The sequence below is a fragment of the Lepisosteus oculatus genome, chromosome 10 (genome assembly GCF_040954835.1).
Source record: "Lepisosteus oculatus isolate fLepOcu1 chromosome 10, fLepOcu1.hap2, whole genome shotgun sequence".
Lineage (NCBI taxonomy): Eukaryota > Metazoa > Chordata > Actinopteri > Semionotiformes > Lepisosteidae > Lepisosteus > Lepisosteus oculatus.
Window position 1 is genome coordinate 4,903,539 of NC_090705.1, and position 22,080 is coordinate 4,925,618.

Consider the following 22,080-nt stretch of genomic DNA (forward strand, 5'->3'; position numbering starts at 1 on the left):
AGTTCCAGATATCAGATCATCATACATCAGTGGCACCCTTGTATTAAACATCTGGCACCATTTTTTTACTTCAGCAACATTTAAATGTTTTATTATTTTAGACTTTTTTCAGCCAAGTAAATTACGAAACAAAACCACAACCAAAACAGACTTGTTCCCAGAGAATGATAGAACAATTTGGTATGTCTTTGTAATTGAATTGTATCAACATAACACTGAAATAATTTACAAAGTTGTTTAGGTTATTTATATTCATACTGCATAATATACTAATTGTAATATTAACCATCTAGACAAGGAAAATTGTAAGAAAAAATCACAACTTCAAATTCTGTTAATGTATTTATTGCATGAGATATAAGTTCAGGAAAACTACTCAGCTACACTTTAAAAAGTTTTAAATAGATGTGTGTACAGAAATTCCTTGCATACATATTTGTCTTTCATTTTTTTTTTGTTTGAGCTCCGTAAGCAGCATGTAAATAAAAACAACAAGTACAAATTACAAACACAAATCCTTACCAGTTTTCTGATCATTTCATCCTATTCAAATATTGCAGTAAGTACATGAAAGTATAAAGCTTATATATAACATGGTTCCTATTTATATAAAGCCATACTGTCTACAAAACAGCTGCAAACTATTTAAACTGTAAGGAAATGCAGCTAAAGTGCAATCCATTTCTTTTCCAGGCGATTTTCTACATCTTAGGTTTTTACCCATAAAACTGTGAAATGGTAACTTTTAAAGTATTTGCCTTTAATAGTGTACTGACCTTTGGGAAACTGAATTTCAACAGCTGTAGCAATTTTCCACGAATTACACTTTTAGCACAACGCGTTAATACCCCCTAAGTCATATATTACAAAAATATTACTTACCAATTACAGAATAAAGGGGGAAATGCTGTATATAGGCAAACAAATGCGCTATTAAAGTTACATGGCGTGAGTGGAACGTCTTTAAACTTCATCTTCAAGAGAGACAGCAGATGTGAACTTTTCATATACAGTTACAAACATACCAACACAAATCCTAAACTATAAACCCAGCTCTCCTCTACAGACATTTGCAGATGTGTCTTTTTCTTGAGGGGGGGGTGGAGGGCGATGACCTGAAAACCGAACCGAAACTGCAGCGACAGAACTGTCTTTCCTTCTCCGAGGAGTCGCCTTTAAGGGTATGCGCTGATGATATTCGTGTCCCTATTTTGGCCTCTTAAAGTTGCTGTTGTTGCTGCTTTCCCTTTTAATAACGCACCAAGACCGTCTCCCTGTCCTAATTGAGCGCATCATCCACCTGATTTCATTTCGGTTTCCCGTTATGAACATAACATTTTTTTTCGTTGGTTGTGCCGAAGTTCTTATTTTGCGTGTAACTTATTTTTATATTGGGAGAATTTATGCTCTTAGACCGGATATTTAGGCATCGCGTAGTATTCTGGGTACCGATACTGAAATGTGCGACATACCTATTGCATATATTTTTGGTCTTTAATTCTCCAGAAACAGACATTATCCCACGTTAGAACCGGCGTAGCGATTGTGAGTATCCGTGTAATAAAGCCAGAAATGGGTGTGAAAAGTGACAATACTGCAAAAGGTTCTTCATCCCGGCTTGAGGGGTTAAAAAACGGAACGTTGTCTTACATTTGTTAATTGGTATGTATACAACTTTTCCTCTGATCAGGGGGTGCATTTTTATAGTCTGCCAAAGAAATAATGTTATATAAAGTCCATGTGCTTTGTTATCAGAAACAAAGTAGTAGAAAGTGAAAGGCGCCCCGTTGGCGAGTTGTCTTTTTTTAAAACACTGTTAAGAATTTCTGATCTTTTTTTTCGTATTTTTATGGAGCCCCAGGCTTGCGTCTATATATAGACTGTGTTTAGTCCCATCAAATTACAGGTATCCAGGTAACCGACTAATTTCAGCAGAACATTTGGTTATAGTTTAAAAGAAAGTCGTTTCTGTGTTTAAATGCCAGGTTGCATTACAAGGGCATTGCTATCAAATATGCTGAAATATTTGCCGCAATTTAAAAAAGCTGATCTGAATTAAATATCTCTTGACACTAACCCAGTGTAGTGCATGGGGGGCATTGAACCTGAGATCTGGGATGACAGCGAGCCTGTGTCAGTCTCGTTTCCAATACAGCATTGTGCACAGAGGAGCTTTGAAAAGCTTGGTACATCGGCCAGTGCGTCCAATAAACTTTGTGGCCGCCCAGCTTTTTTTCCCCTGTGGTGATCCCTGCTTTTGACACTGAGACAAAAAGAGAGAGAGAAAGAAAGAACTTAAGAATGCAAAAGAAGCAAGGAGGCATAGAGAAAGCAGAAGGAGGCGGTTTTCCTTTGTAGTCACTGAGGAATGCGGAAATGTTCCTGCTCTATGTCAAACTTCTCTGAAGGGGGTCAAGACACATTCAGCCTGCGTGGGAAAGGGAAAAAGAGCCGGAGCTCACAGACAACATTGCATATTCTGGAATAGGACAAGAAAAGAAAGAAATTTCGCTAGGAAAAAAAAAAAGAACTTTGCAGTTTAAAGGGTTCATCCATACACTTTGATCTCAAAAAAGGTTTTGCACTTCCACTGTTTTTCTGTGTGAAAGACGAATACCCCCCCTTTTTTTTTAGATCTGCCTGAATTGCTGCTGCTGGAGAATGGGGGTCCCAGCGTTCACTGTTTCTCTACCTGTGTGGCCCTGACTAGGACAGTAAGGGATCTGTGAAGTATTTGCAAACTTCCATTCACAAAGGACGAGCTGGTTCATCGCAGTTTATAAAGGACGTGCAGAACGTTGCGTCCTTGCGGAATTTTCTGTCCTAAATGATATCGATCAGGTAACTTGATGTCATTGGATGACAGCGTAAAATGTTTGTGCAATTAATTGTGTATATATATATATTACATTACATTCATTAAACGCGCACACAAATGTACACGTACCTTGGCTGGTACTTTTGCCTTTAATGTTCTGTTTTGAGAATTGTGGGGTTATTCGATAAACTGTATAAAGATGCTGTAAATACGGAGGTGTGGTTTAATAAACTGCATTTTTAAAGTGGTCGATCAGAGCCACGTTTTAAGAATACCACGTCCTGCATTTGTAAAGAATGTAGGAAAAGGGACTTGATTGCATACGGGCTGATCAGATGATAACTTGGGCTTACTGCTGGCTTTTTAAATTTATCGAACAATACCATGCACACGGAGCCACGTGCTGAACCGAATTATTTTTAAGCAGCTCACATTTGGAAAGCCTAAAGGCGAAAGAGGTGGCTGTAAACCTTCAAATTTGCGCTATTGAAATATTCAGTCTGATTTATTTTCGTCTTTTTTTTTAAATTCAAATTCTAGTTCTCGGGAACAAAATAGAAACATGTACGAAGCGCACCTCTGGTACGCTTCTCCGTCACTTGCATTGACAGTATGAAGCTCTATTGTAATATGTGTAGCTGCTGTGCAAAAGCTTTTGAATTGGGGAAGATGTGAGGAAGACTCGAGCTGATATGCAGAACAGCCTAGTGGGAGTGTCAGGTAAATTCAAAGAAGATCTTATTTTAGAAGGGGCTAAAAGAAAGCCACATATCCTTTACTCTGCACGTTTTGTGGATGTAACGTTTTTTTTTCTGATCGACTAATGCGCTTTTTTTTTCTTCTGCTTTTCTCAAACAGACTTCGATGATGCTAGATCTGCTCTTCTGATGATGTCTTCTTCGTAACATTTCAAGGTGCCTGACGGGGTTTGTCAGATTAGTTGGTTTGTTGTTGTTGTTTTTTTTACAAAGTTGCAGCACGCTGTAAAATGGAGAAAGACAGTCTGACTCAACAGTATGAGCCTGTTGCTGAGATTGGGGAAGGGGCGTACGGAAAGGTATACAAAGCACGGGATCTGAAGAACGGGGGCCGTTTCGTTGCCCTTAAAAGAGTCAGGGTGCAAACCGAAGAAGAAGGAATGCCACTTTCTACCATCCGCGAGGTGGCGGTCCTGAGACAGCTGGAGTCCTTCGAGCACCCCAACGTTGTTAGGTAAGGGGGAGGATATCTGAGTTGGGAGATTAGAGGGGGTATCCCCAAAGCTGCCTGCATCAGCTGGATTTATGAGAATAATGATTCCGTATGAAATGTTATTACAGTGCATATACTCGTTGCATTTCGTTTGAAGACTCATTAAATCAGAGTTTAGTGAAAGTTTCATTTAACTTTTCTCTCTAAAGTCCTAGGAAAATGCAGTGATAAACAGAAGGTGTTTATGTTCTTGTGTATGAAAAGAAAATTTATCGGAAATGTACTGTATGTATGAAAGCATAAAACCATTTACCAGATTACTCGAGCTGTTTTTTAAGAGAATTTCTGAAATCTCATTTACATTCCCACAGAAGTTTTATTTTCAAACTGTTTTTAACAGTTGAACAGGTGAATGTTATCATACTAAAATGTCAGTATGTTTTGAAAACTTCCACCTGTGTAACTTATGTGTTTACACTAAGTGTTTCTGTGGTGTGAGATGCCTGTTGTACATGCAGGACTTTCAATCAACCTGCTGTCTGCTTAATTTCCCAGACACAGATCAGTCTTAAGCTTTGTCATTTAGATTGCACACAAACACTGTTCTTTTAAGATCTAAAATTGTTAATTTTTGCAAACTCATCTGACCTGAAATGAATGCTAAACTAAGAACACAGCTGGCTTTCTGTGTCTGTAATTCTTTTATTTAGTATTGCACCCTTTGGCGATATTAACAGCCTCTTTGACATTGTATCCAAAAACGTCACATAGGTGTTTTATATGTTTTCCTTTCCGATGTATGCACACATGTGCTGATGTATGTTTGGTACTCCTGTTAGGAGTCCTGCACAAAGATTTATTCCTTACGGCTGAGGTCTGGACTTTGAGGGTGTCATTCCATATGCTCTGTTTTTGCCCGATTAGCCTCACATTGTTTGAAAGGGTGCTCGAGTCGGTACATTTGTGGAGTATGAATTACTGGCCAATCAGCTGCTTTTTAGATGGGCTGGCGTGACCGACTAATATAGTGCTGTTGTACTGACACCGATCCAGATTTCCATCTTATAATGTGAATTTGACCAAGACAATTTGCATATATGGCAGCCAAAACCAGCACAGACCTTACTCCAAGTTTGACTCTTGGTACAAGGACCTCTTTCTTCCACCCCGCAGGGACTCGTCAGTGAAAATACACATGGCGATTGGAACCAAACAGGTCAAAATTGCACTTACTAAGTCCAGAGAACCTCTTGCCAGAACCCTGAAGACACTTCCACAATTCCACACATTGTTTCGACATTGTCTTCTTTTTCCTCGCTGCCTCTCCTTCCTTCAGGTCACATCTCTGTATCCTTGTGCCTGTTTTTCTTGAAACTTCATCTCTTCATGACGTGGAAACCTTATCAGCCAGGTGCTTTCCAGTTCGAGTTATATATGGATGAAATATTACTTTCTTAAAGCTATTAGCAGTGAGATTGATTTACAGCGCTCTTTACTTTTGCAAAGGGTTTACCCCTGTGCTGGTTGAACACTCGAGGTGTTTTCGAACCTTCAGAGAACTCCAGGATCATGTCAAGAGTTGGCTCTAATGTTGTCAGGGGACAGCTCTCCCCTTTCTGAAACTGTAATTTTATCTCAAAGTGAATGTCAGTAAATTGTGTCAGCTACACTGGACCTTATTTTGCAATGAAGCCTTCCTTTATATAGATTGCGTACCTGCAGGGCAACTACAAAAAGTGTGAGAAGTTCAAGATTGGTCATCAGTGGCAGAAACAATAATAAACATGGGTGTGAAAATTTTAGGCAACTGTTTTGATCAAGTGTCTTAAGAACCTTCTAAGAAATACCAGATATGCTGGTTGTGGTTATGTAATGATGTTCTTGTGATTTTCGGTTAATTGCATGTGATGCAAAATTACAACTCACCTTAAATAAAACAATCAATAATTTGCCCATTTGTACAAGTTTACAAGCTTACAGGACTTTGAAATGTGCTAGCTTAATTTCACATTTGCAATAAATTACTACAGGAGCAACTGTTTTTTTTAATATACTAAAATAGAGAATAATGTTAAATCCATTACCTGTAGTTAGTCTCTAGGGCTCTAGTCTCTTGGTCTTTTCTAAGTGCTTCATCCTAGTCAGTGGGGAGCTGGAGTGTAGCCTTGCAAGCAACAGGCACAAGGCAGGATACACTTTTGATGAGACGCTAGTTCATTGCAGGCACACTAACTCTCACCACGGCCAGTTTTCCCACAGGCCAATTAACCTACCAGTCTGTATGTGTTTGGACTGTGGGAGCAAACCACAGCTCAAAAGACACAAGTGTTTTTTATATCAAATGTTTAAGATGGAAAGCAATCATCAGAGGGGTTTTACATGCATAATACTGTATGTGCAGTTTAAAAAACAGCAAAACCAATAGTTGCATAACCTGACTTTGTGCAGTGTTACAATTATAAGAATATTTAGAATGCTGAAGGACTACCAGCAAAATGTTCTGTTGCAAGAGTAAACCCTGGTTAAAATCCCAAGTATTTTAAAATTAGCAAGATCAATAATTTGCTGAGGAGAAGCATAAAAATAATGTTGCAATAGCTAACGTACAGAAAATGCACAATTTACAGACGTTTTAGATGAAGACAATAGCCTTCTGCCTTGTATTCCAAATTATATTACTCTAAAGATAGAAACAATCAGTACACAGAAAACCTATATTGTAGAGCATTTATAATGTGTCTCCAGCACCTGATGAGTTCTTAAGAAGATGTTTCTGTTCATATAGTACAGCCTTTAAATCTGATGTTTAGAAGACATGGCAAATTGGGCGTATTTCAACTATTATATTCTTAGAAAGCATTTGATATAGTACTGTACATCACAAAGATTTTCTTCTTAAATCTGCATAAATAAAGAACATCAGTACTTGGTGCAAAAAGTTTCAGGAGCTTTTTATAACCTAGTGATCTTGGGAGGAAATGTCATGATTTCTGGAATATGTGAGCAGCTAGAACACATTGAGTTCTTATCCCTTGTTCTGGGGGTAAATAGTAAAATTTTCCAGTGATTTTATAAAGGAAGGGAATAGCTGTCATTTAATACTTTTAATAGATTGGTAATGTCAACACCTATGGACACATAGAGAAGCAACTAAATAGTCATGTAGAACCATCAGGAAAATAAAAAATATCATAATTTCATCAGGCAGGGTGACATTTTACAGTACCCTCTCCAGTTCAAATAGATAGTGAACAATGAATATGAACAGTGTAATTCATGCAGAACACTGTTATAAAAAGGATGCACAGTAAGTGTATGTTTGTGTTGGGGCAAGTCAGCCTATTCCCTGGAAGAAGAGTATTGAATCGTGATATAAGACTCAAACAGCCAAAATATTATGAACCCATAGTTGGGAGTGGACTAGTGATTAATTTGGTTTAAGTAAACGTGGAAGCAATGGAAGAGATCAATTCCTGCAGTTCCTACCAATGGCACACAAGAGAAAGGTTTATTAGTATTGAGTGTTTATTGACTGGTGTAGTTCATCAAGATGGGTTGCTGAGCCCAGAATGGAAGGTTTCATCAAGTGTCAGTCAGCTGTTATATTAGAAGCAGTTCTACCACAGGAATCAAGTGAAGGCTGCTTTTCTTCTGGATTTCTTGTTTACATATCTCTGTAAATTAATTGCTTGCATGTATTACATCCAAGTCCATTTATGTTTTGAACTATCGCATTTACAAATGTTTAAGCCAGTCATGACATTCATTTATTAAAGTCACTTTTACTTTATTCCCTGCTGTGAAACATCAATATACTGTAGGTAGAGACTACATCTTTGTATGTCTTAAGAGGACATCCCTGACTTGAAAATATTAAAATCTATTGAACCCAGTGTCTTTGACAGACATTTTTTTATTCAGCTGTCTGACTTTAATCAGCTGCCTGTGAAACTAATGATTTCCCTGTAAAAAAATCTCCCTTTTCAACTTTCTAATTACAATTACTTTACTTTTTAATTCCCATGATCTCTTTAGATTGACAGAGGAATATTGGACAATATGTGTTGAAGAATAAGATAATAAACTTACCCCTTTAATATTACAGTAATTTAAGTCTTGTTGCAGTTTTATTTCTATTCATATGTTAGCATATGTAAACTAATATAAACAACGTATGAATGGTGTGAGGGACATTGTAGTTTTACAGTGAATTACAATTTTGGGTCAATTAGTATATAACTTTGAGACCTAGTTTAAGAAGCAGTGCTGAAGACTATCAAGAATATAGACTTTGAGTATTAAATGTGTCAGAATTTTTCTTCTTTAAGAAATTTCAGGTTCCGATTATTTGAAAGTGATTATTTTAAAGCCAAGCTGTGTTATACTGTACATGCTTATTTCTTTACCACCTCAAGCCAGGTAAAGATGACTGGCTAACCACTTACTTAGAAGATACAGAGCTGCACAAGAGGCATCTGGCACATGGAACAGGAGAAGATAACAGATCTGGGGGATTTGTTCACTGCTGTGGCTGAAACACTAGAAAAATAAAAGGTGGCTATTAGTTTACTTAGGTATTCATTCCTTGTGTGTAAATCCAAAATGTGTATGTAGTCATACATTCTGAGGACTGTCACAGTATCTATTGTAAGCCAGACACCTAAGGTGGTCATCATGCTATTCACAAAGGAATTAGCTGCTTTTTTGTTTTAGTTCTCCCCAGAGATTGTTTTAAGATCTGTATAGGGACCCCCGAGAAAAAGACTGTTTTGTAAGGAATCGTCTTTGTGACATTTTTTTAACTTTATGACAAAATATAGAAGAGAAAGGAGGCCCACTTGACCCCTTTAGCCTGCTTGGCTGGTAGGAGCAAATTGATCTGAGTGTTTCGTCAAGCTGTCATCACTGGCTTTGACAACATGTCCCACCACCCTTTGTGTGAAGCAGAGACTCCTGCTCTCTCAATGCTGATGGCATATTAAAGCAAACTGTCCATGTTCTGCCATCTCTCTAGGATGTTATTTAATTTATTATTATTCTATTGCATTATCTGTACAAATGTGGTTCAGACTTTATTGCACTCCACATTCTGTCATTTTTTTATTTCAACTATTATATTTTTTTCTTGGGTTTGTGTTTGTGGTCATGGAGAATTATGTCTTTTAATGCTGACATTTAGATTTCTGTTTAGATTAGTATTAGTATCACCATAGAAATCAGAGGGAGAATTTGTTTGGCATACATTACCATAAGTATCATTTGTCAAACCAATAAATGTATCAAAAAAGCATCTTAAGCTGTCCCCACAGTGGCTTTTTACATGTCATTTGCATGTTGTTACTGAGGTGTCTGTCACTGTACGGTAAGCAGTTCTACTGAGTCCCTTTGTGAGTCAGGAAGTGAAATACAAACCGAAATTGTCTGCCCTATGGCTTTTCATATTTTGACAAGAAACTCCTAAAAAATTGTACTCATTTCTCTTATCAATACTGCACACACATTACTGAATGAGTAATATTTTAATAAAAGTAATAATTTAGATACTAGTGTTGGTTTGGGGGGGATTTCCCTCCAGACGTTAAGAGATGTTGGGAAAGTTTAGCTTTTCTGACTGCATGTGTCATGACAGCTATTTCTGTGAAGTGTCTCTGTACCTATGTCTTCTCCAGGACACTTTTTGTCATGAGCTGCTCCTTGTAATGCAATAAAATATGTTTTCTTATGGTTGGTATTTGTAGTCTCCTTGGAGGCACTGTTTACCCACAGCTATGGAATAGACAGTTACATATGAAAGAGGATTTGGCTGTTTAATTTCGTTATGAAACCACCTCAGTGGTGGCTACACGCAAAGGGTTTTCCTTCCACTTAGTGGTAGTTGGAGATGGGAACTTTTTGTCTTAAATGAGCCATCGGGGGAAGACACTGAGTCTACTATTTGACTGCCTGTTATAGACTCTGAAATTCCCTTGAGCTACCGCAATTTGTCTTGGTATCTGTTTAAAGACACAATGTACATTCATTTCCGATACCATGCTAGTGTTCCTGTCTTTGTGTTAATATGCCAATGTAAGATTCAAGTAAGATTTAATAACTACTGAATGGAAAAAGATGTTGAACTGATCCTCCATAACAATGACAAAACAAGCCTGCCAGCAGAAGGCACAGGGTTCATTGGATTGTCCTTTTGTCAGAACAATCTGACAGTGCCTTAGTATGACTGAAAGGGCACTGAACATTGGCACAGATTTTTCATTTTGGCAACATAAGGGAGTAATACAGGTACATCCCACCTGTGGTCCATTTAGGTTTCTGTTGTCGACACCTGATGATTGCCAATAAAGCTTGTGAGCCGTATTGTTTGTCAGTCTCCTGTTTGTTCGTTACGCTGGATTTTTTTGTCACCCAAATTTCTGAATATTATAACCCCAACATTTCAGTTCAGACCCTTAATATCTTATTTGCCTCTGAACACGAGGCATACAGAGACTTGCAGTTATCACACTTGCCCTTGTCTGTACACTTCATGCATCTCTCAAAGTATTCTGTTCTGTCACTTTGGGTTGAATGTCCTCCTTTCAGTTAAAACTTTTTATTTGTTATACCTGTTCTTAAGAATGTTTTTTCACATTAGAAGAACAAAAAAAAATTTAAAAGAACATTTAAAAAAAACAGAACTGTTTTTTTTTTAATTCTATTTGTTGAACAGGAGTATTAGTAGTGTTTTAGTATTTGCCGGTAGCTGTATCAGTCGTTGATACAATGTTAGAACATAATCCATTGTTAGAACATGAATTATCATCACATAATTCACATTGAAAAAACCTGTCTGTGATATTTGCTTGAGCTGTGATTAGTGTCTTCCAGTCTCATGTCTATATTGAATTAATGCTCTTTTCATATTGTGGCAAATCAGAGTTCAAAGGAACATTTTGAGAGTGTCATTTCAGGTTCTGTAGTTCAGTTTTATCTTGAAAGTGTAGTTTAAAAGTGTGGCGCAGTTAAGTGGATAAGGGGCTCAGAAATGGGCTGGGACCACCATCTGCTTTGATAATAGTGTGGCATCTGTGACCTGCAGATGTGAAAAGTCTTTGAATCTAGGCTCTGGGGAGACTGGCGGTTGGCTTACAGTCTGTGACTGACTTTATCTCACTTGTCTATTCATTTAAATCCATCTGTGCATCCAGTCCTGAACGCGAGTAGAGCTGTTATTTAGAAAACGTCTTGGCACAAGAGTAACGAGAGGGGCAGGTATTATTGTACCTCAAATGGCCAGTGTGGAGTTGTATCTTGTCTTGCTTTTTGTGGTGCATATAGTCAACCATTATGCACAGAAGATTAAGGCAGCCTTGAACATACATTCTTATCCAGTTAATACCACTTCTTATTCAAAATGTATGATATGTTTGCATGACCTGCATGTAATTTCATGTCAATCCTTCATTCTGATGATTCCAGTCCTTAAATGTAGCAATGACCGAAGTCAGATCCTTACTGTAGGAGATGACCTTAGTCTTCAGAGGAGCCCCACTTCACCTGATCAGAAACCAGTTCAGGTCTCCTTAAACCATCATCCTTGTCTGATAGGAATGTTGCAACTTCAGCTGCCTGGCAATTAAACATTTAAAAAAAATAAGTATTAAAAGATCATGACATGGAATGTTGCGATCATTATTGAAAATCTTAATGACTGCTTGTAAATGTAGTATGATCCCAATACAAGGCATCCAAGATGCTAGGCCTCTGATAAGCACTGGCAAATTTAAGTGAAATTCCGGCTTGCAAAATTGTAAAACAAATGTAAAACTTTTAAAATTGTAAAACAAATTAATGATGATTTACAATGGCTTCAGTAAGTTTGCATCTTCCAAACATCTCCACTTTTTGCATCTTAAACAGAATTCTAAAACAAGTTTTGCCTTTCACACTTGATGGGTTTCATTGTTGTTTCACCTTGTGTTGCTCTTCTTACTAGTGGGTTTTGGAATTTGTGATACCCATCCCATGCTGTGTAGTATTTGTTGTCACCCTGGGGAGCTCAGAGAAGTTGTAAGACAAAGGTGTTGTGATTTAGACCAGTTACTCTTTTCAAAGGTCGATCAAGGCTACTCCTTCCTGGCTTTGTGTGCATAATGTTTTATATTTTGCACGTCTTGAAACTCTGAAAGATCTAGTGGTGTATATTCATGTGAGAATTGACTGAGTACTATAGGAATTTTCTATAGTTACAGATGCAAAATATGTATTTTGTATCCTATTTTAAGTACAGACAGGCCTAGGATGTTTCTAATGAAACCCTTATTATTTCCATATGGTGACTGTCTGCGCTGTGATTGTGCTGGTCCAGAATAAGTAAGGGTTTATTCTCCTATTTTCTCCAAAGCACATTGATTTTTCAATTCCTGATTAACAGTGCCCTTACTTCTAGTTTTTTGGTGTTCCCTAGATTTCTTCACTTCTGGCTACATATCTTAGAATACTGCAATTCAGGGTCAATCCTGTTTATTCTTAATTTGCTTGAACTGTTAAAAAATTGGAGGTTTCCTTCTCAAAGTGTATTGCCAAAGTGTCAGAGTGTTTCGATTTTACATGCATGAACTAGACCTTTTGTTTGCTTTCTATGAATAGTAATCAGCACTGCTGTCAGTGTGAAGTGGTATAAACCTCTGTCTTCACCCCACAGTTATATGAACAACACAGTGAACAACACCATTGCCTTTTAGATAGTGCCTGCAGTAACAAGTTTCTCTTACTATCCTTTCCAGACAGCCCAAGATCAAATATTGTTTGACCAAAAAGCCTTGTCACAGCTCTTACAGATGCTGCCTCATCGCTGTTTATTTCAAGGGTTTTGTGGTAGTTACCAAGGGCTTGTCAAAGGAATGTTTTTTGTGTTCTTTTGTACCCGGCTGAGATTATGCTTGTCACTCAAGTTAGTGATGAAGCCTTTTTCATTAGCTTCTAACCTGATCTTTTTCAAGATTTCATGGATGACAGACCTTAGCTATTTAGCAAAACTGCATTTTCCATTTGCCGAAGAGCCATGCGTGTGACACTGTAATGTGAGCCTCCTGTGTCTTAGTACATGTCCCATTGGTTACAAATTTGTCATACAGAGAGTGGACTAGTGCACACAGGTGGTTCCATCTGTGATATAAAGTGGTATTCTGATACCCATTGTAAGACAGCCTATGCAAAGAACTCTTAATGCTGTAACAAGGGGGTTAACTAGACAACAATTATTTAAAAAATCTCCAATTTATTTTTAAGGATGGTAACATTAAGCTCCACTATTAGCTCCTAGGTCGGCCCCTTTTTATCAATGCTGATCTTTTTTCTTCCTTGGCATCCTTACACTTTTAATCTAGAATGGCACTCCTACGCAGGAGCTAACCCGACACCTTCAGCCCTGGAGAGAGGAATTAAATGTCTGTGTATCAGTAAACTGCTGAAACGTTGTTGGATAAATCTTTCTCACAACTTATTTGGGAGTGTGGAGAAGGAAGGCTACATGTACCCCTTCTAAATGTTAGTTTTTAAAACATTCCAGAATAACAAAAAAGCATTTAACATCTATTAAAAAATGGTTTGCTTAACTAGAGTAGAACTTAGTTTTCCATCTTGCATCAAGGGTATGGAGTCCAAAAATGTAACATTCCACTCATACCTTTGTGAGGTGTTGGTAAGATGGAGTGTGGTCAAGTTACCCTGCAGTACACTAAGGCCAAACACCCTATTAGTCCCAAGACAAGGGTTGATGAATTATTTGCACTTAAGTGACAGAATGTCATAGCTTGCCAGACGCTGTAGGAGTTTTTTGAAACTGTACTAAATCTGGTCTAAACATGGGGAAATGAAACAAAAGCCTAAATAAAGAACAGGTAAAGGTAGTTAAAAATGGAAAATGAGGTCCTTGTTAAAAGGTTAAATAAATCATTACAAATGAGAAAGTAGTCTGTAACTTGAATGTATTCATCACTTATACAAACCACAGCTGCCAATGTTTATGTTTCTTTTCAAAAGTTTAAAAGAAAACAGAATATTAGAAAATTAAGTGGGTTCACTTGATGAATTACTGGGGTTGCCAGAGAAAAACCTTTGTCGTCTGACAGTCTTTAGACCATTTCTTGTGTGGCCTTGCATATGCACATTTGAGTGGATGGGTAGGATATCAACATTTACTGTATGTCTTCTTAGCACAGGATGTCAGAGAGGCTTTCACACTGTTATTCTTAACGTAAAACAGCACAGAAACAGAGGCAGAGTTCAGAGCCATTGAATGAAAGTTCATTTTTGACTTTGTCTAGGAAATTGATTGTTCAGTCTCCTGCTGATTTTGTCCACCTTGTTTTCCTTTTAGGTTGTTTGATGTTTGCACAGTGTCCAGAACAGACAGGGAGACCAAACTGACACTGGTCTTTGAGCATGTGGATCAGGATTTAACCACATATTTGGAGAAAGCTCCTCAGCCAGGCGTACCACCTGAAACCATTAAGGTACCTTGGATCACTGCACTTATTTCACTTAATAATAAGTATTTGCAATACAAAGGTAAGATGTTTTAGTTGGCATCCTTTATATTCTCTCTCACATTTAAGCGTCAAAAACAACATGCCATGTACCCTAAAGTGTATCATCTCAATTGTATTTTTTTCCAATCCTCTGCTGTATAATTTCTACATTATGTGCTTATTTTTAACTCTGTGTTTTCCTCTCGTACTGGGGTGTACAGTACCTCACTGGATTCGAGTGGACAAATCTGAATGTGTCTGAATTCTGCCCCCCTGCAGTGAGGCAAAATCATGGAATCTGACGCAGCTACACAGAAGTTAGTGTTAGTGTTTCTGTGATCTTGCACGATTCACATCGAGTCTTGTTTTGTTCTTTGCCATGGTCATAGTTGCAGTTAATGTAGATGTCTTTGTGCACAGTGTGAAATCAATCAAATGCAAAATGGACGCAAGTTTGAGATTGCGTCCATTTTATTATATTTCTAGATATGTCTTGCTCTGTACAGTTGTGGATATGTCATTCTTATCTTGTGCTAGATTCATTCTGAACACAGAACACTATCTTGTTCGCCAAGTACAGTCTTTATGAATTATAATATTATTTAGATCATATTAAACAAACTGTTCATGCAAATACATTTTTTTTGTCCAGGATATTTTCTGACGCTGGTAGTGTAGTTTTACTATTGCACCTTGAGCATTTTTTTGTGATTATGCCCTTTAATGTTTCACTTCTTTGATTTGTGAACATTTGTGGATCAATACATTATTTTATTCCTGGGGAAGCTTACATGTATTTTTTTGTGCTGAAAGCATGTACAAAATCAATGCTATTTTAAGGAAAATATCAATAAGGAACGTCTGGCTCCAGTGACATAATGATATCTCAGAAGATATTAAATGAGTGCTTTAAAGTGTTGGGGCTGCACCAGAAAAAACAGCCTTCTATTTCAGGATTTTATAAATGAATCACCATGAAAGGAGTAATCCTGATAGTGAAACTTGTACCTACACAATTTGCTAATAACCAAAATGACAATGATATTGTTAATGCGCACTTTTCTAAATATAAAAAATGAAAGCATGTCTAGATGTAAGTGTTAATCATTACATTAATCTACTGCAGACATGAAGAAACATTGAATCCATAAAATGCAGAGTAATAAATATATATTTTAGTCATTTTTTAAATCATTCTTAGAATCACAATTTTTGTTCTGTTTTTTTCCCCACTGTGAGATCCCTCATTATCAGGCAGAATGAGGAGAACCTGTCACACATCCTCCACCTTTGTTTCTCTGGAGTTTTGCTGAAGGGCAAGGATTTTCCTGTAACTCTAAACATCTCCTGTCTATCCAGCTACTTACTACGTCTCACTGCGAAATAGTGCCCCACCTTAGACTGTGTATATAAGAGATTGCTGTCATTACTGAGACGTTCTCTGGTAGGTTTCAGTTTAGGTTTAAAACTACTTGAGAGTATAAGAAAGATTACAAATGAGGAGAATCGTGTTCCATCAACCACTTTTGGTTCTAAGTAGTTCTAATTCTAATTGATAAAATAATCTGTGACATTATGGCTGCACAGTTTGTTCAGGACTCCCACAACCTTTTGTGCCTTCTGTTCTCAGTTTTAAATGGGCTATGCTCTTGTTTCCATATGTATCATCTGGTTCATGTTTCACTGTTGATTCTGAAGAAGTCCCCTGGTTTTCATTTTGAACTAGCTTTTGAGGACGGTGCATTTTGCTGTTTAAGGCTATTAAAGACTCAGTGAAGGTAAAAGACACAAACTAATGCATGTCATTATAAAATACAGAAGCCACTGGCTTACACCTGAAAATAGAAATTACATTTACATTGCAGTGCAATACTGTATATGATTTTGGTGTTCTCCAGATCTCATATGTTGTACTCCTGAGTCATATGTCTGATGACCATTTAGTTACTAGAACAGAGTTATTTCTGTATATCTGAAAAGAAGCTTGGGGCAATAGTAATTTGTAGCTCAGTTAAACAAAATGTGTTCAGTAGGGTCAATGATTAATTTGTGTGCTCAGCTTACTCCCTCTTCTCCTTGATGTTTATAGCAGTTTGGAAGTTGTTTGTTTTTCTAAGGATTTAAGTCCATCCATTTTCAGACTGCTGTGTTCTGGTGAGGGTCAAGGAGGATTTCACACGAACAGAGATAGGACTGGTGTTGGTAGCTCTAATAAAGATATCATTTTACAGAAAGTCAGTATGTAGGTTATTTGTAATGAATTGTAGCTTTTGGGTGTGGGTCAGGAAGTTTACAGAACAAGGTACTGTGTTTAAGATCACCGCAGCGAACTGTCCCATGGCTCATTTAAAGGTTTATTTCCTCATGACTTTATACTTCAAAAAAGCAAAGGGTCATTGCTTAGTTCCTTGTCAAGAAAGGTATGAAAAAAACGCAAAAATAATGGAGCTTCCAAATACTCAACGGTAGTCAGCTTCAAAAGCAGACTTGCGTAATTTGAAGGAAATCAAATTTAAGACTACTGTAGTCATATGTAGGTGATAACTAGGATAGCAGCAGAGGTTAATGGTACTGTTAATGGTAATCCTTAAGCACTCATGTATGTCTATGGTCTTTACAAGACTGGTACCCATCCAGGACCCTCAGTGGTTAAGATTGGTTCCAGTGGAAGACATCAATTCATCAGCTCTTCAGAGAGGAACCTGCCAACTTTATTTTCTCTCGGTAAGAGGTGATGAGTCACAGATTCGCCACTGGGATCATGCGTTGTAAAAACCAGTCCTCAGAGATCTCCTCTGAGGTTTTTGTATGAAGGTACTGGATGGAGGGTCTCTGGTCTCTCTAGTGTAAGTGGATCCAACTATCACCCAGCGTTCAGCCAAGGGTATTCTTTAGAGTTAGGTAGCTTGAATAGTTCATATGACGTAAAATGTTTCTTGCAAAATCTTTTTCTTTTTCGGCTTATAGATGAAACATTGTCAGAGTGCTTTCTGACAGTACAGCAATAACTACTAGCCCACTGTCACTGGCCCACTGTCACTAGCCCACTGTCACTGGCCCACTGTCACTAGCCCACTGTCACTGGCCCACTGTCACTAGCCCACTGTCACTAACCCACTGTCACTGGCCCACTGTCACTAGCCCACTGTCACTGGCCCACTGTCACTGGCCCACTGTCACTGGCCAATTGTGACTGGCCCACTGTCACTAACCCACTGTCACTGGCCCACTGTCACTGGCCCACTGTCACTAGCCCACTGTCACTAGCCAATTGTGACTGGCATTCCCCAAGCCGTGGTACCGGGGGTCAGAATACTCAGCCAGGACTCTCTCAGCTCTCAACAAGCCCAGTGATCCGAGAGTTTGCCGGCACGCTGTGCTGTCGGCGACAGATGTGCCTCTCCTCCAGTCGTTGTGGGGCTGTGGCCCGTGTGACATATCTCAGTCAGGGGGAGGTACCGTAGCTCCTCTTCCTCATTCTCCACTGCGTGCAGTGCACACACGACCATCTGTTCCAAATAAAAAAATAAATGGTATTCCCAAATTTAAAGGTTTTGTAAAACAGCACTCATATTTTCATGTAAATTAGGCTGAGGGTTAGAATGTGAGCTTTTGCATTATTCAGCTCTCGGGAGAGAGACCTGCCATCACCCAGCTGGTTTTGCAATCAATAGTCAAGAGGCTTCAGGGGTTCAGAGGGAATCCTGATAGCTGCCCACATGTCCCATAAAACTGTGATTACAAGGAGATATTGTACTGAAACAAACCTGGCAAACCAGGAGAGTGCTATATAAGTGTAAGGGATTATTACTATGATTAGGTTTACAAGTGATAAAAGTCCGAACTGGCTGTGGAGGTCTTATTAGAGGGGATTGTGAAGAACTGTTTTACTCGTTTAAGTTTGAAGGAAGAGTGGGGCAAAACACATTCAAATAAATGGGAAGTATAGTGAAACATGATAATGGGGATTTGGGTTTAAAATCACTTTTAAGTACATTATTCTGTGAACTTACTGATCCCTCATATTCACACTCCTATTATGATTTTAGATTATTTTCTAACCAGAATGTTATTTTATAACAAGAGCTTTAGACCATTATGTGTTTTAGGAAATACCTTGTATCTTAGTCAAACAGTATACCTGTATCTGTGAGAGGAGATAAGGCTCTTACAAATAATTAGGTCCTGCGATATTAAGGAAAGAGAAGACATTTGCTTGCTTTTGCACAGATGTTTATCTGCTTGGACTTCCATGCATTTTGTAACTGCCTCTTATGGTTTTTCTGAAAGTGAAAACAAGAAATTCTAACAGTTCCTTATTCTTGAGAATAACGTATTTTCCCACGTTTTTAAATTCCAAATGTATCTATCACATTTCCTTCATTTTCAGCCCTGAGGGTGTGTATATATAAAGTATCAACAGAAGAGATGGATTTAATGTTTTTTAAAAAATATTGCATTACATTAAAAGGTGAAACAGTTTTTCTCAGAAGTCAGTAACTGATATTAAAGAATGGGAGAGAAATTGAATCATAATTTGGGCGGATTAACAGATAACTGACTTTAAAAAATATTGTTTTTCTCACTTAAATGAATCACGAAATTGTTGCTGTTAAAAGATTTTATCCTAAAATTAAAAAATATAGAAGAAACCACAAACTCTAAAATTCTTTCCTTTAGTATTTTTTTGTGATTTTATGCCAACAAATATATTGATTATTGATCCTGGGACGGTGATGTATTTCCTTCTGCTCATTAGTAACATAGTAAATTTGGAGTTTGTGGACAGTTCTTCATTTGAATTTAAGGATATTGACAATGCGTACCTGCACTTCCAAAGTACTCAGAATTTGTGTAAATGGGTTGTGCTATATTTTAGAAATATTTTTCCTTGATCACGGTTATCTGATACAGTGTGTGAGAAGTCTGAGTGAGTACTGAGGAGCGTAATTCCTCCTACCAGACACTTTCACCATTCCATACAAAGGAAAGATGTGTGAAACTGGTTTAATTCCAGTATAAATAAAAATTATATGCTTCTCAGAGAGAACAGCCATGCATGTGCAAGGCATACATTTTAATTTGTACAGCATCTGTGATTTGATCATAAATATGTGGGATTTGTGAAATAATTTTGTTTTCGCACACCTTTTCTTTATGAGGATTTTCTGTGCAGTGCTGCTTGGAGGTAATCTGTATATATCTAAAAAAAAAAAGATACAAATAAATACAGAATCATCATCTTTCGTTTTAAATAGGTTGGCTTCTCAGTTCGCTGTGGAGACAGCATCGTCTTAGCATATCTCAGCCTGTCAGATCTCAAGGAGTCTACAGGTACAGTATGAATGCCAGGGGAAGAAGGACATTCTTACAGTTAGTCATCTCACATGGTGGAAGACTAGAGGACTTTGCCATGTTTCATTACATAGAACTTAATGTGAGGACACCCTTCAGAATATACAGTGGGGCACAGCTATAAGTCACCCCCATGTGCTGTATAGTTTTTCTCCCCACACATGCAGTACACATACACAGAGGTCCTCATCCCTTATGTGGTGAACATAAGGGATGGGGACATTTATGATATTTTATCTTGGCATCTGTTCAGCATAGCACCGGTGATAGTGTAGGTGTTGAACATAAGAAGCAACACAGTAGCATTAACAATCAAACTCATCTCATCCACTTTTCAAAGTAAGATCTTGTAAATGAGAGCCAGCTTCAGATAAGTTGGTTTGAAATGTTGCTTAAAATGATGTGACCTTATAAAATTATTTGTAAGTCAAGATGAAAGTGAATGATGGAGTTAAACAAGATTCTTCTTGTTTTTTGTGCCATATTTTGTTTTTTTGTGGCAAAGCACCGCAAGATAAATAAATATAATATTCAGGAAACTTTGTAACAACTTCATTTCCACTCCTACGGAAGATGCCACACTGAAAAGCACTCAGACCCACCACATGGTAACTGATGAAAGAGGCCTACAAATGAAATGGGCTGGAAAGACATCAACCAGTTTTTCCTGCCTTGGGAGTGTGACTAGACTGCCCAGCCTGTGCACCACAGAATCCTGTCTCCTGGCCATAATGAGGAAGTTAATGAAGCATAGGGAGAGAATTACACAAACTTTAGCAGGCAGATGTCCTGCATTATGCCTGACTACAATAAACAATATTGCTGCTCCTTGCATATTTCCATAATAAAGGATGCAGTCCACAAGCATGTTTTGACTGCTTTGTAGAGTTCTCACTGCTAACTTGAGGCTCTGTTTACACTGGACACTATCTTGGAATTATAAAGTTTTTTTCTGGTTTAAGTGCTGTGTTTTGTATTTTAAGACACTATTCTAATGGGGAAAGAAGTGTGGAGGAAAGTTAAGACTCCTTACTACAGACTGAGAGGGACAGGGAGTTCTGTCCCACGTGGGATGTGACTCTATTCCTGAATGAGCTAAAATGCCCTCAATTGCTTTCAATTGACCTATCTGGTTAGGTAAAGGTTCAAAGTTAAAAGCATCATCTGGCAGGATTCAACATTCCAAGTCAAGTTTATTCTTTATGTGATGTTTAAAACATACTTTGTTGGTATATAATGTTCCAGGTGTTGTGGTTCTTCTATTTCCAGATGGAACCTTGTTCCATGTTATTATCTCTTAAGAACAAGAACTTTGATGTTATAATTTTTCATATAAGCACTGTTGGATGTTTGATATAGGGACCTGGATCACATATTGTAAAAGGTAGTACTGTTTACCTTGCTTGTATTATAGGAATCCCATTTGACTGTTTGTTTTTACACATATAACAGCTGATTTTTAGTTACCGTATCAAGTACTCCTGTCTGAAACACACAGAGTGTGAGACTCAAAGGTTTGGATCTTTGTTTTAATGTGCAGGCACTACATATACCGCGGGCCACTTGAAAAGGGAAAACCAATGCCTTCAGACATCGTTATGAGTGCATTCAATGCCACAAATTAATCCATAAACCATTCTGGATTAGGAAACAAATTCAGAGGATGAATACTAGTGTGATATAGGCTTTAGTCTAAATCGAAACTCTACAGAAACACCTGTAGCTCCAATTACAGGCATTAAACTCTCAGCTCTAAGCAATCTGTGGGTCTGTAGTTAACTAACCAATCTTGTGTATTTAGTTTCACTTGGGTTTCACTTTATCAGCTGCCTTAATGTCAGGTGAAAAGAAGCGTCATCATACAGTACTATTGTGTTTAGACAGAGTTTTGGAAAACCAACTGAATTTAAATCAGAGGCAGACAAGGGGATGCTGAAAATGGCCATAATAAACTAAGCCACAAAGGAAAACGGGTTGAAATCTATTGTGGAGTCATGTTTGAGAAGGGTGGCTACCAAAAATAACCGCCTCTGGTCTGCCAAATTATGGGTGGACAGGCATTAAAATGGGCCTTGTTTTGTAACCTGCTATCTCTCCCAGCACATGGGGAGTCTTTCTTCACCAATTTCCTAAGACCTTCTTTCTTTGCATTGTAAAGCTGTCCCTAGTCAGTTCAGCGCCGTTCGCGAATGTTTTCTGGATGAGTGT

At 37.9% G+C, this 22,080-nt stretch overlaps 1 protein-coding gene across 6 annotated transcripts in view; it reads left to right on the forward strand.

Annotated features, from left to right (window-relative positions):
• The first annotated feature begins 1,115 nt into the window (after positions 1-1,115).
• Positions 1,116-22,080, forward strand: part of cdk6 (cyclin dependent kinase 6) — a 76,994-nt gene continuing 56,029 nt past the window's right edge. Inside the window, exons 1-4 of one of the 6 annotated variants that reach the window (XM_015358090.2) lie at positions 1,116-1,181; positions 2,635-2,841; positions 3,677-4,030; positions 14,367-14,502. In XM_015358090.2, coding sequence (XP_015213576.1) covers positions 3,807-4,030; positions 14,367-14,502 — 360 coding nt within the window. In that variant the 5' untranslated portion in view covers positions 1,116-1,181; positions 2,635-2,841; positions 3,677-3,806. The other 5 variants (XM_015358088.2, XM_015358089.2, XM_069194769.1 and 2 more) reach the window with 5 other exon arrangements.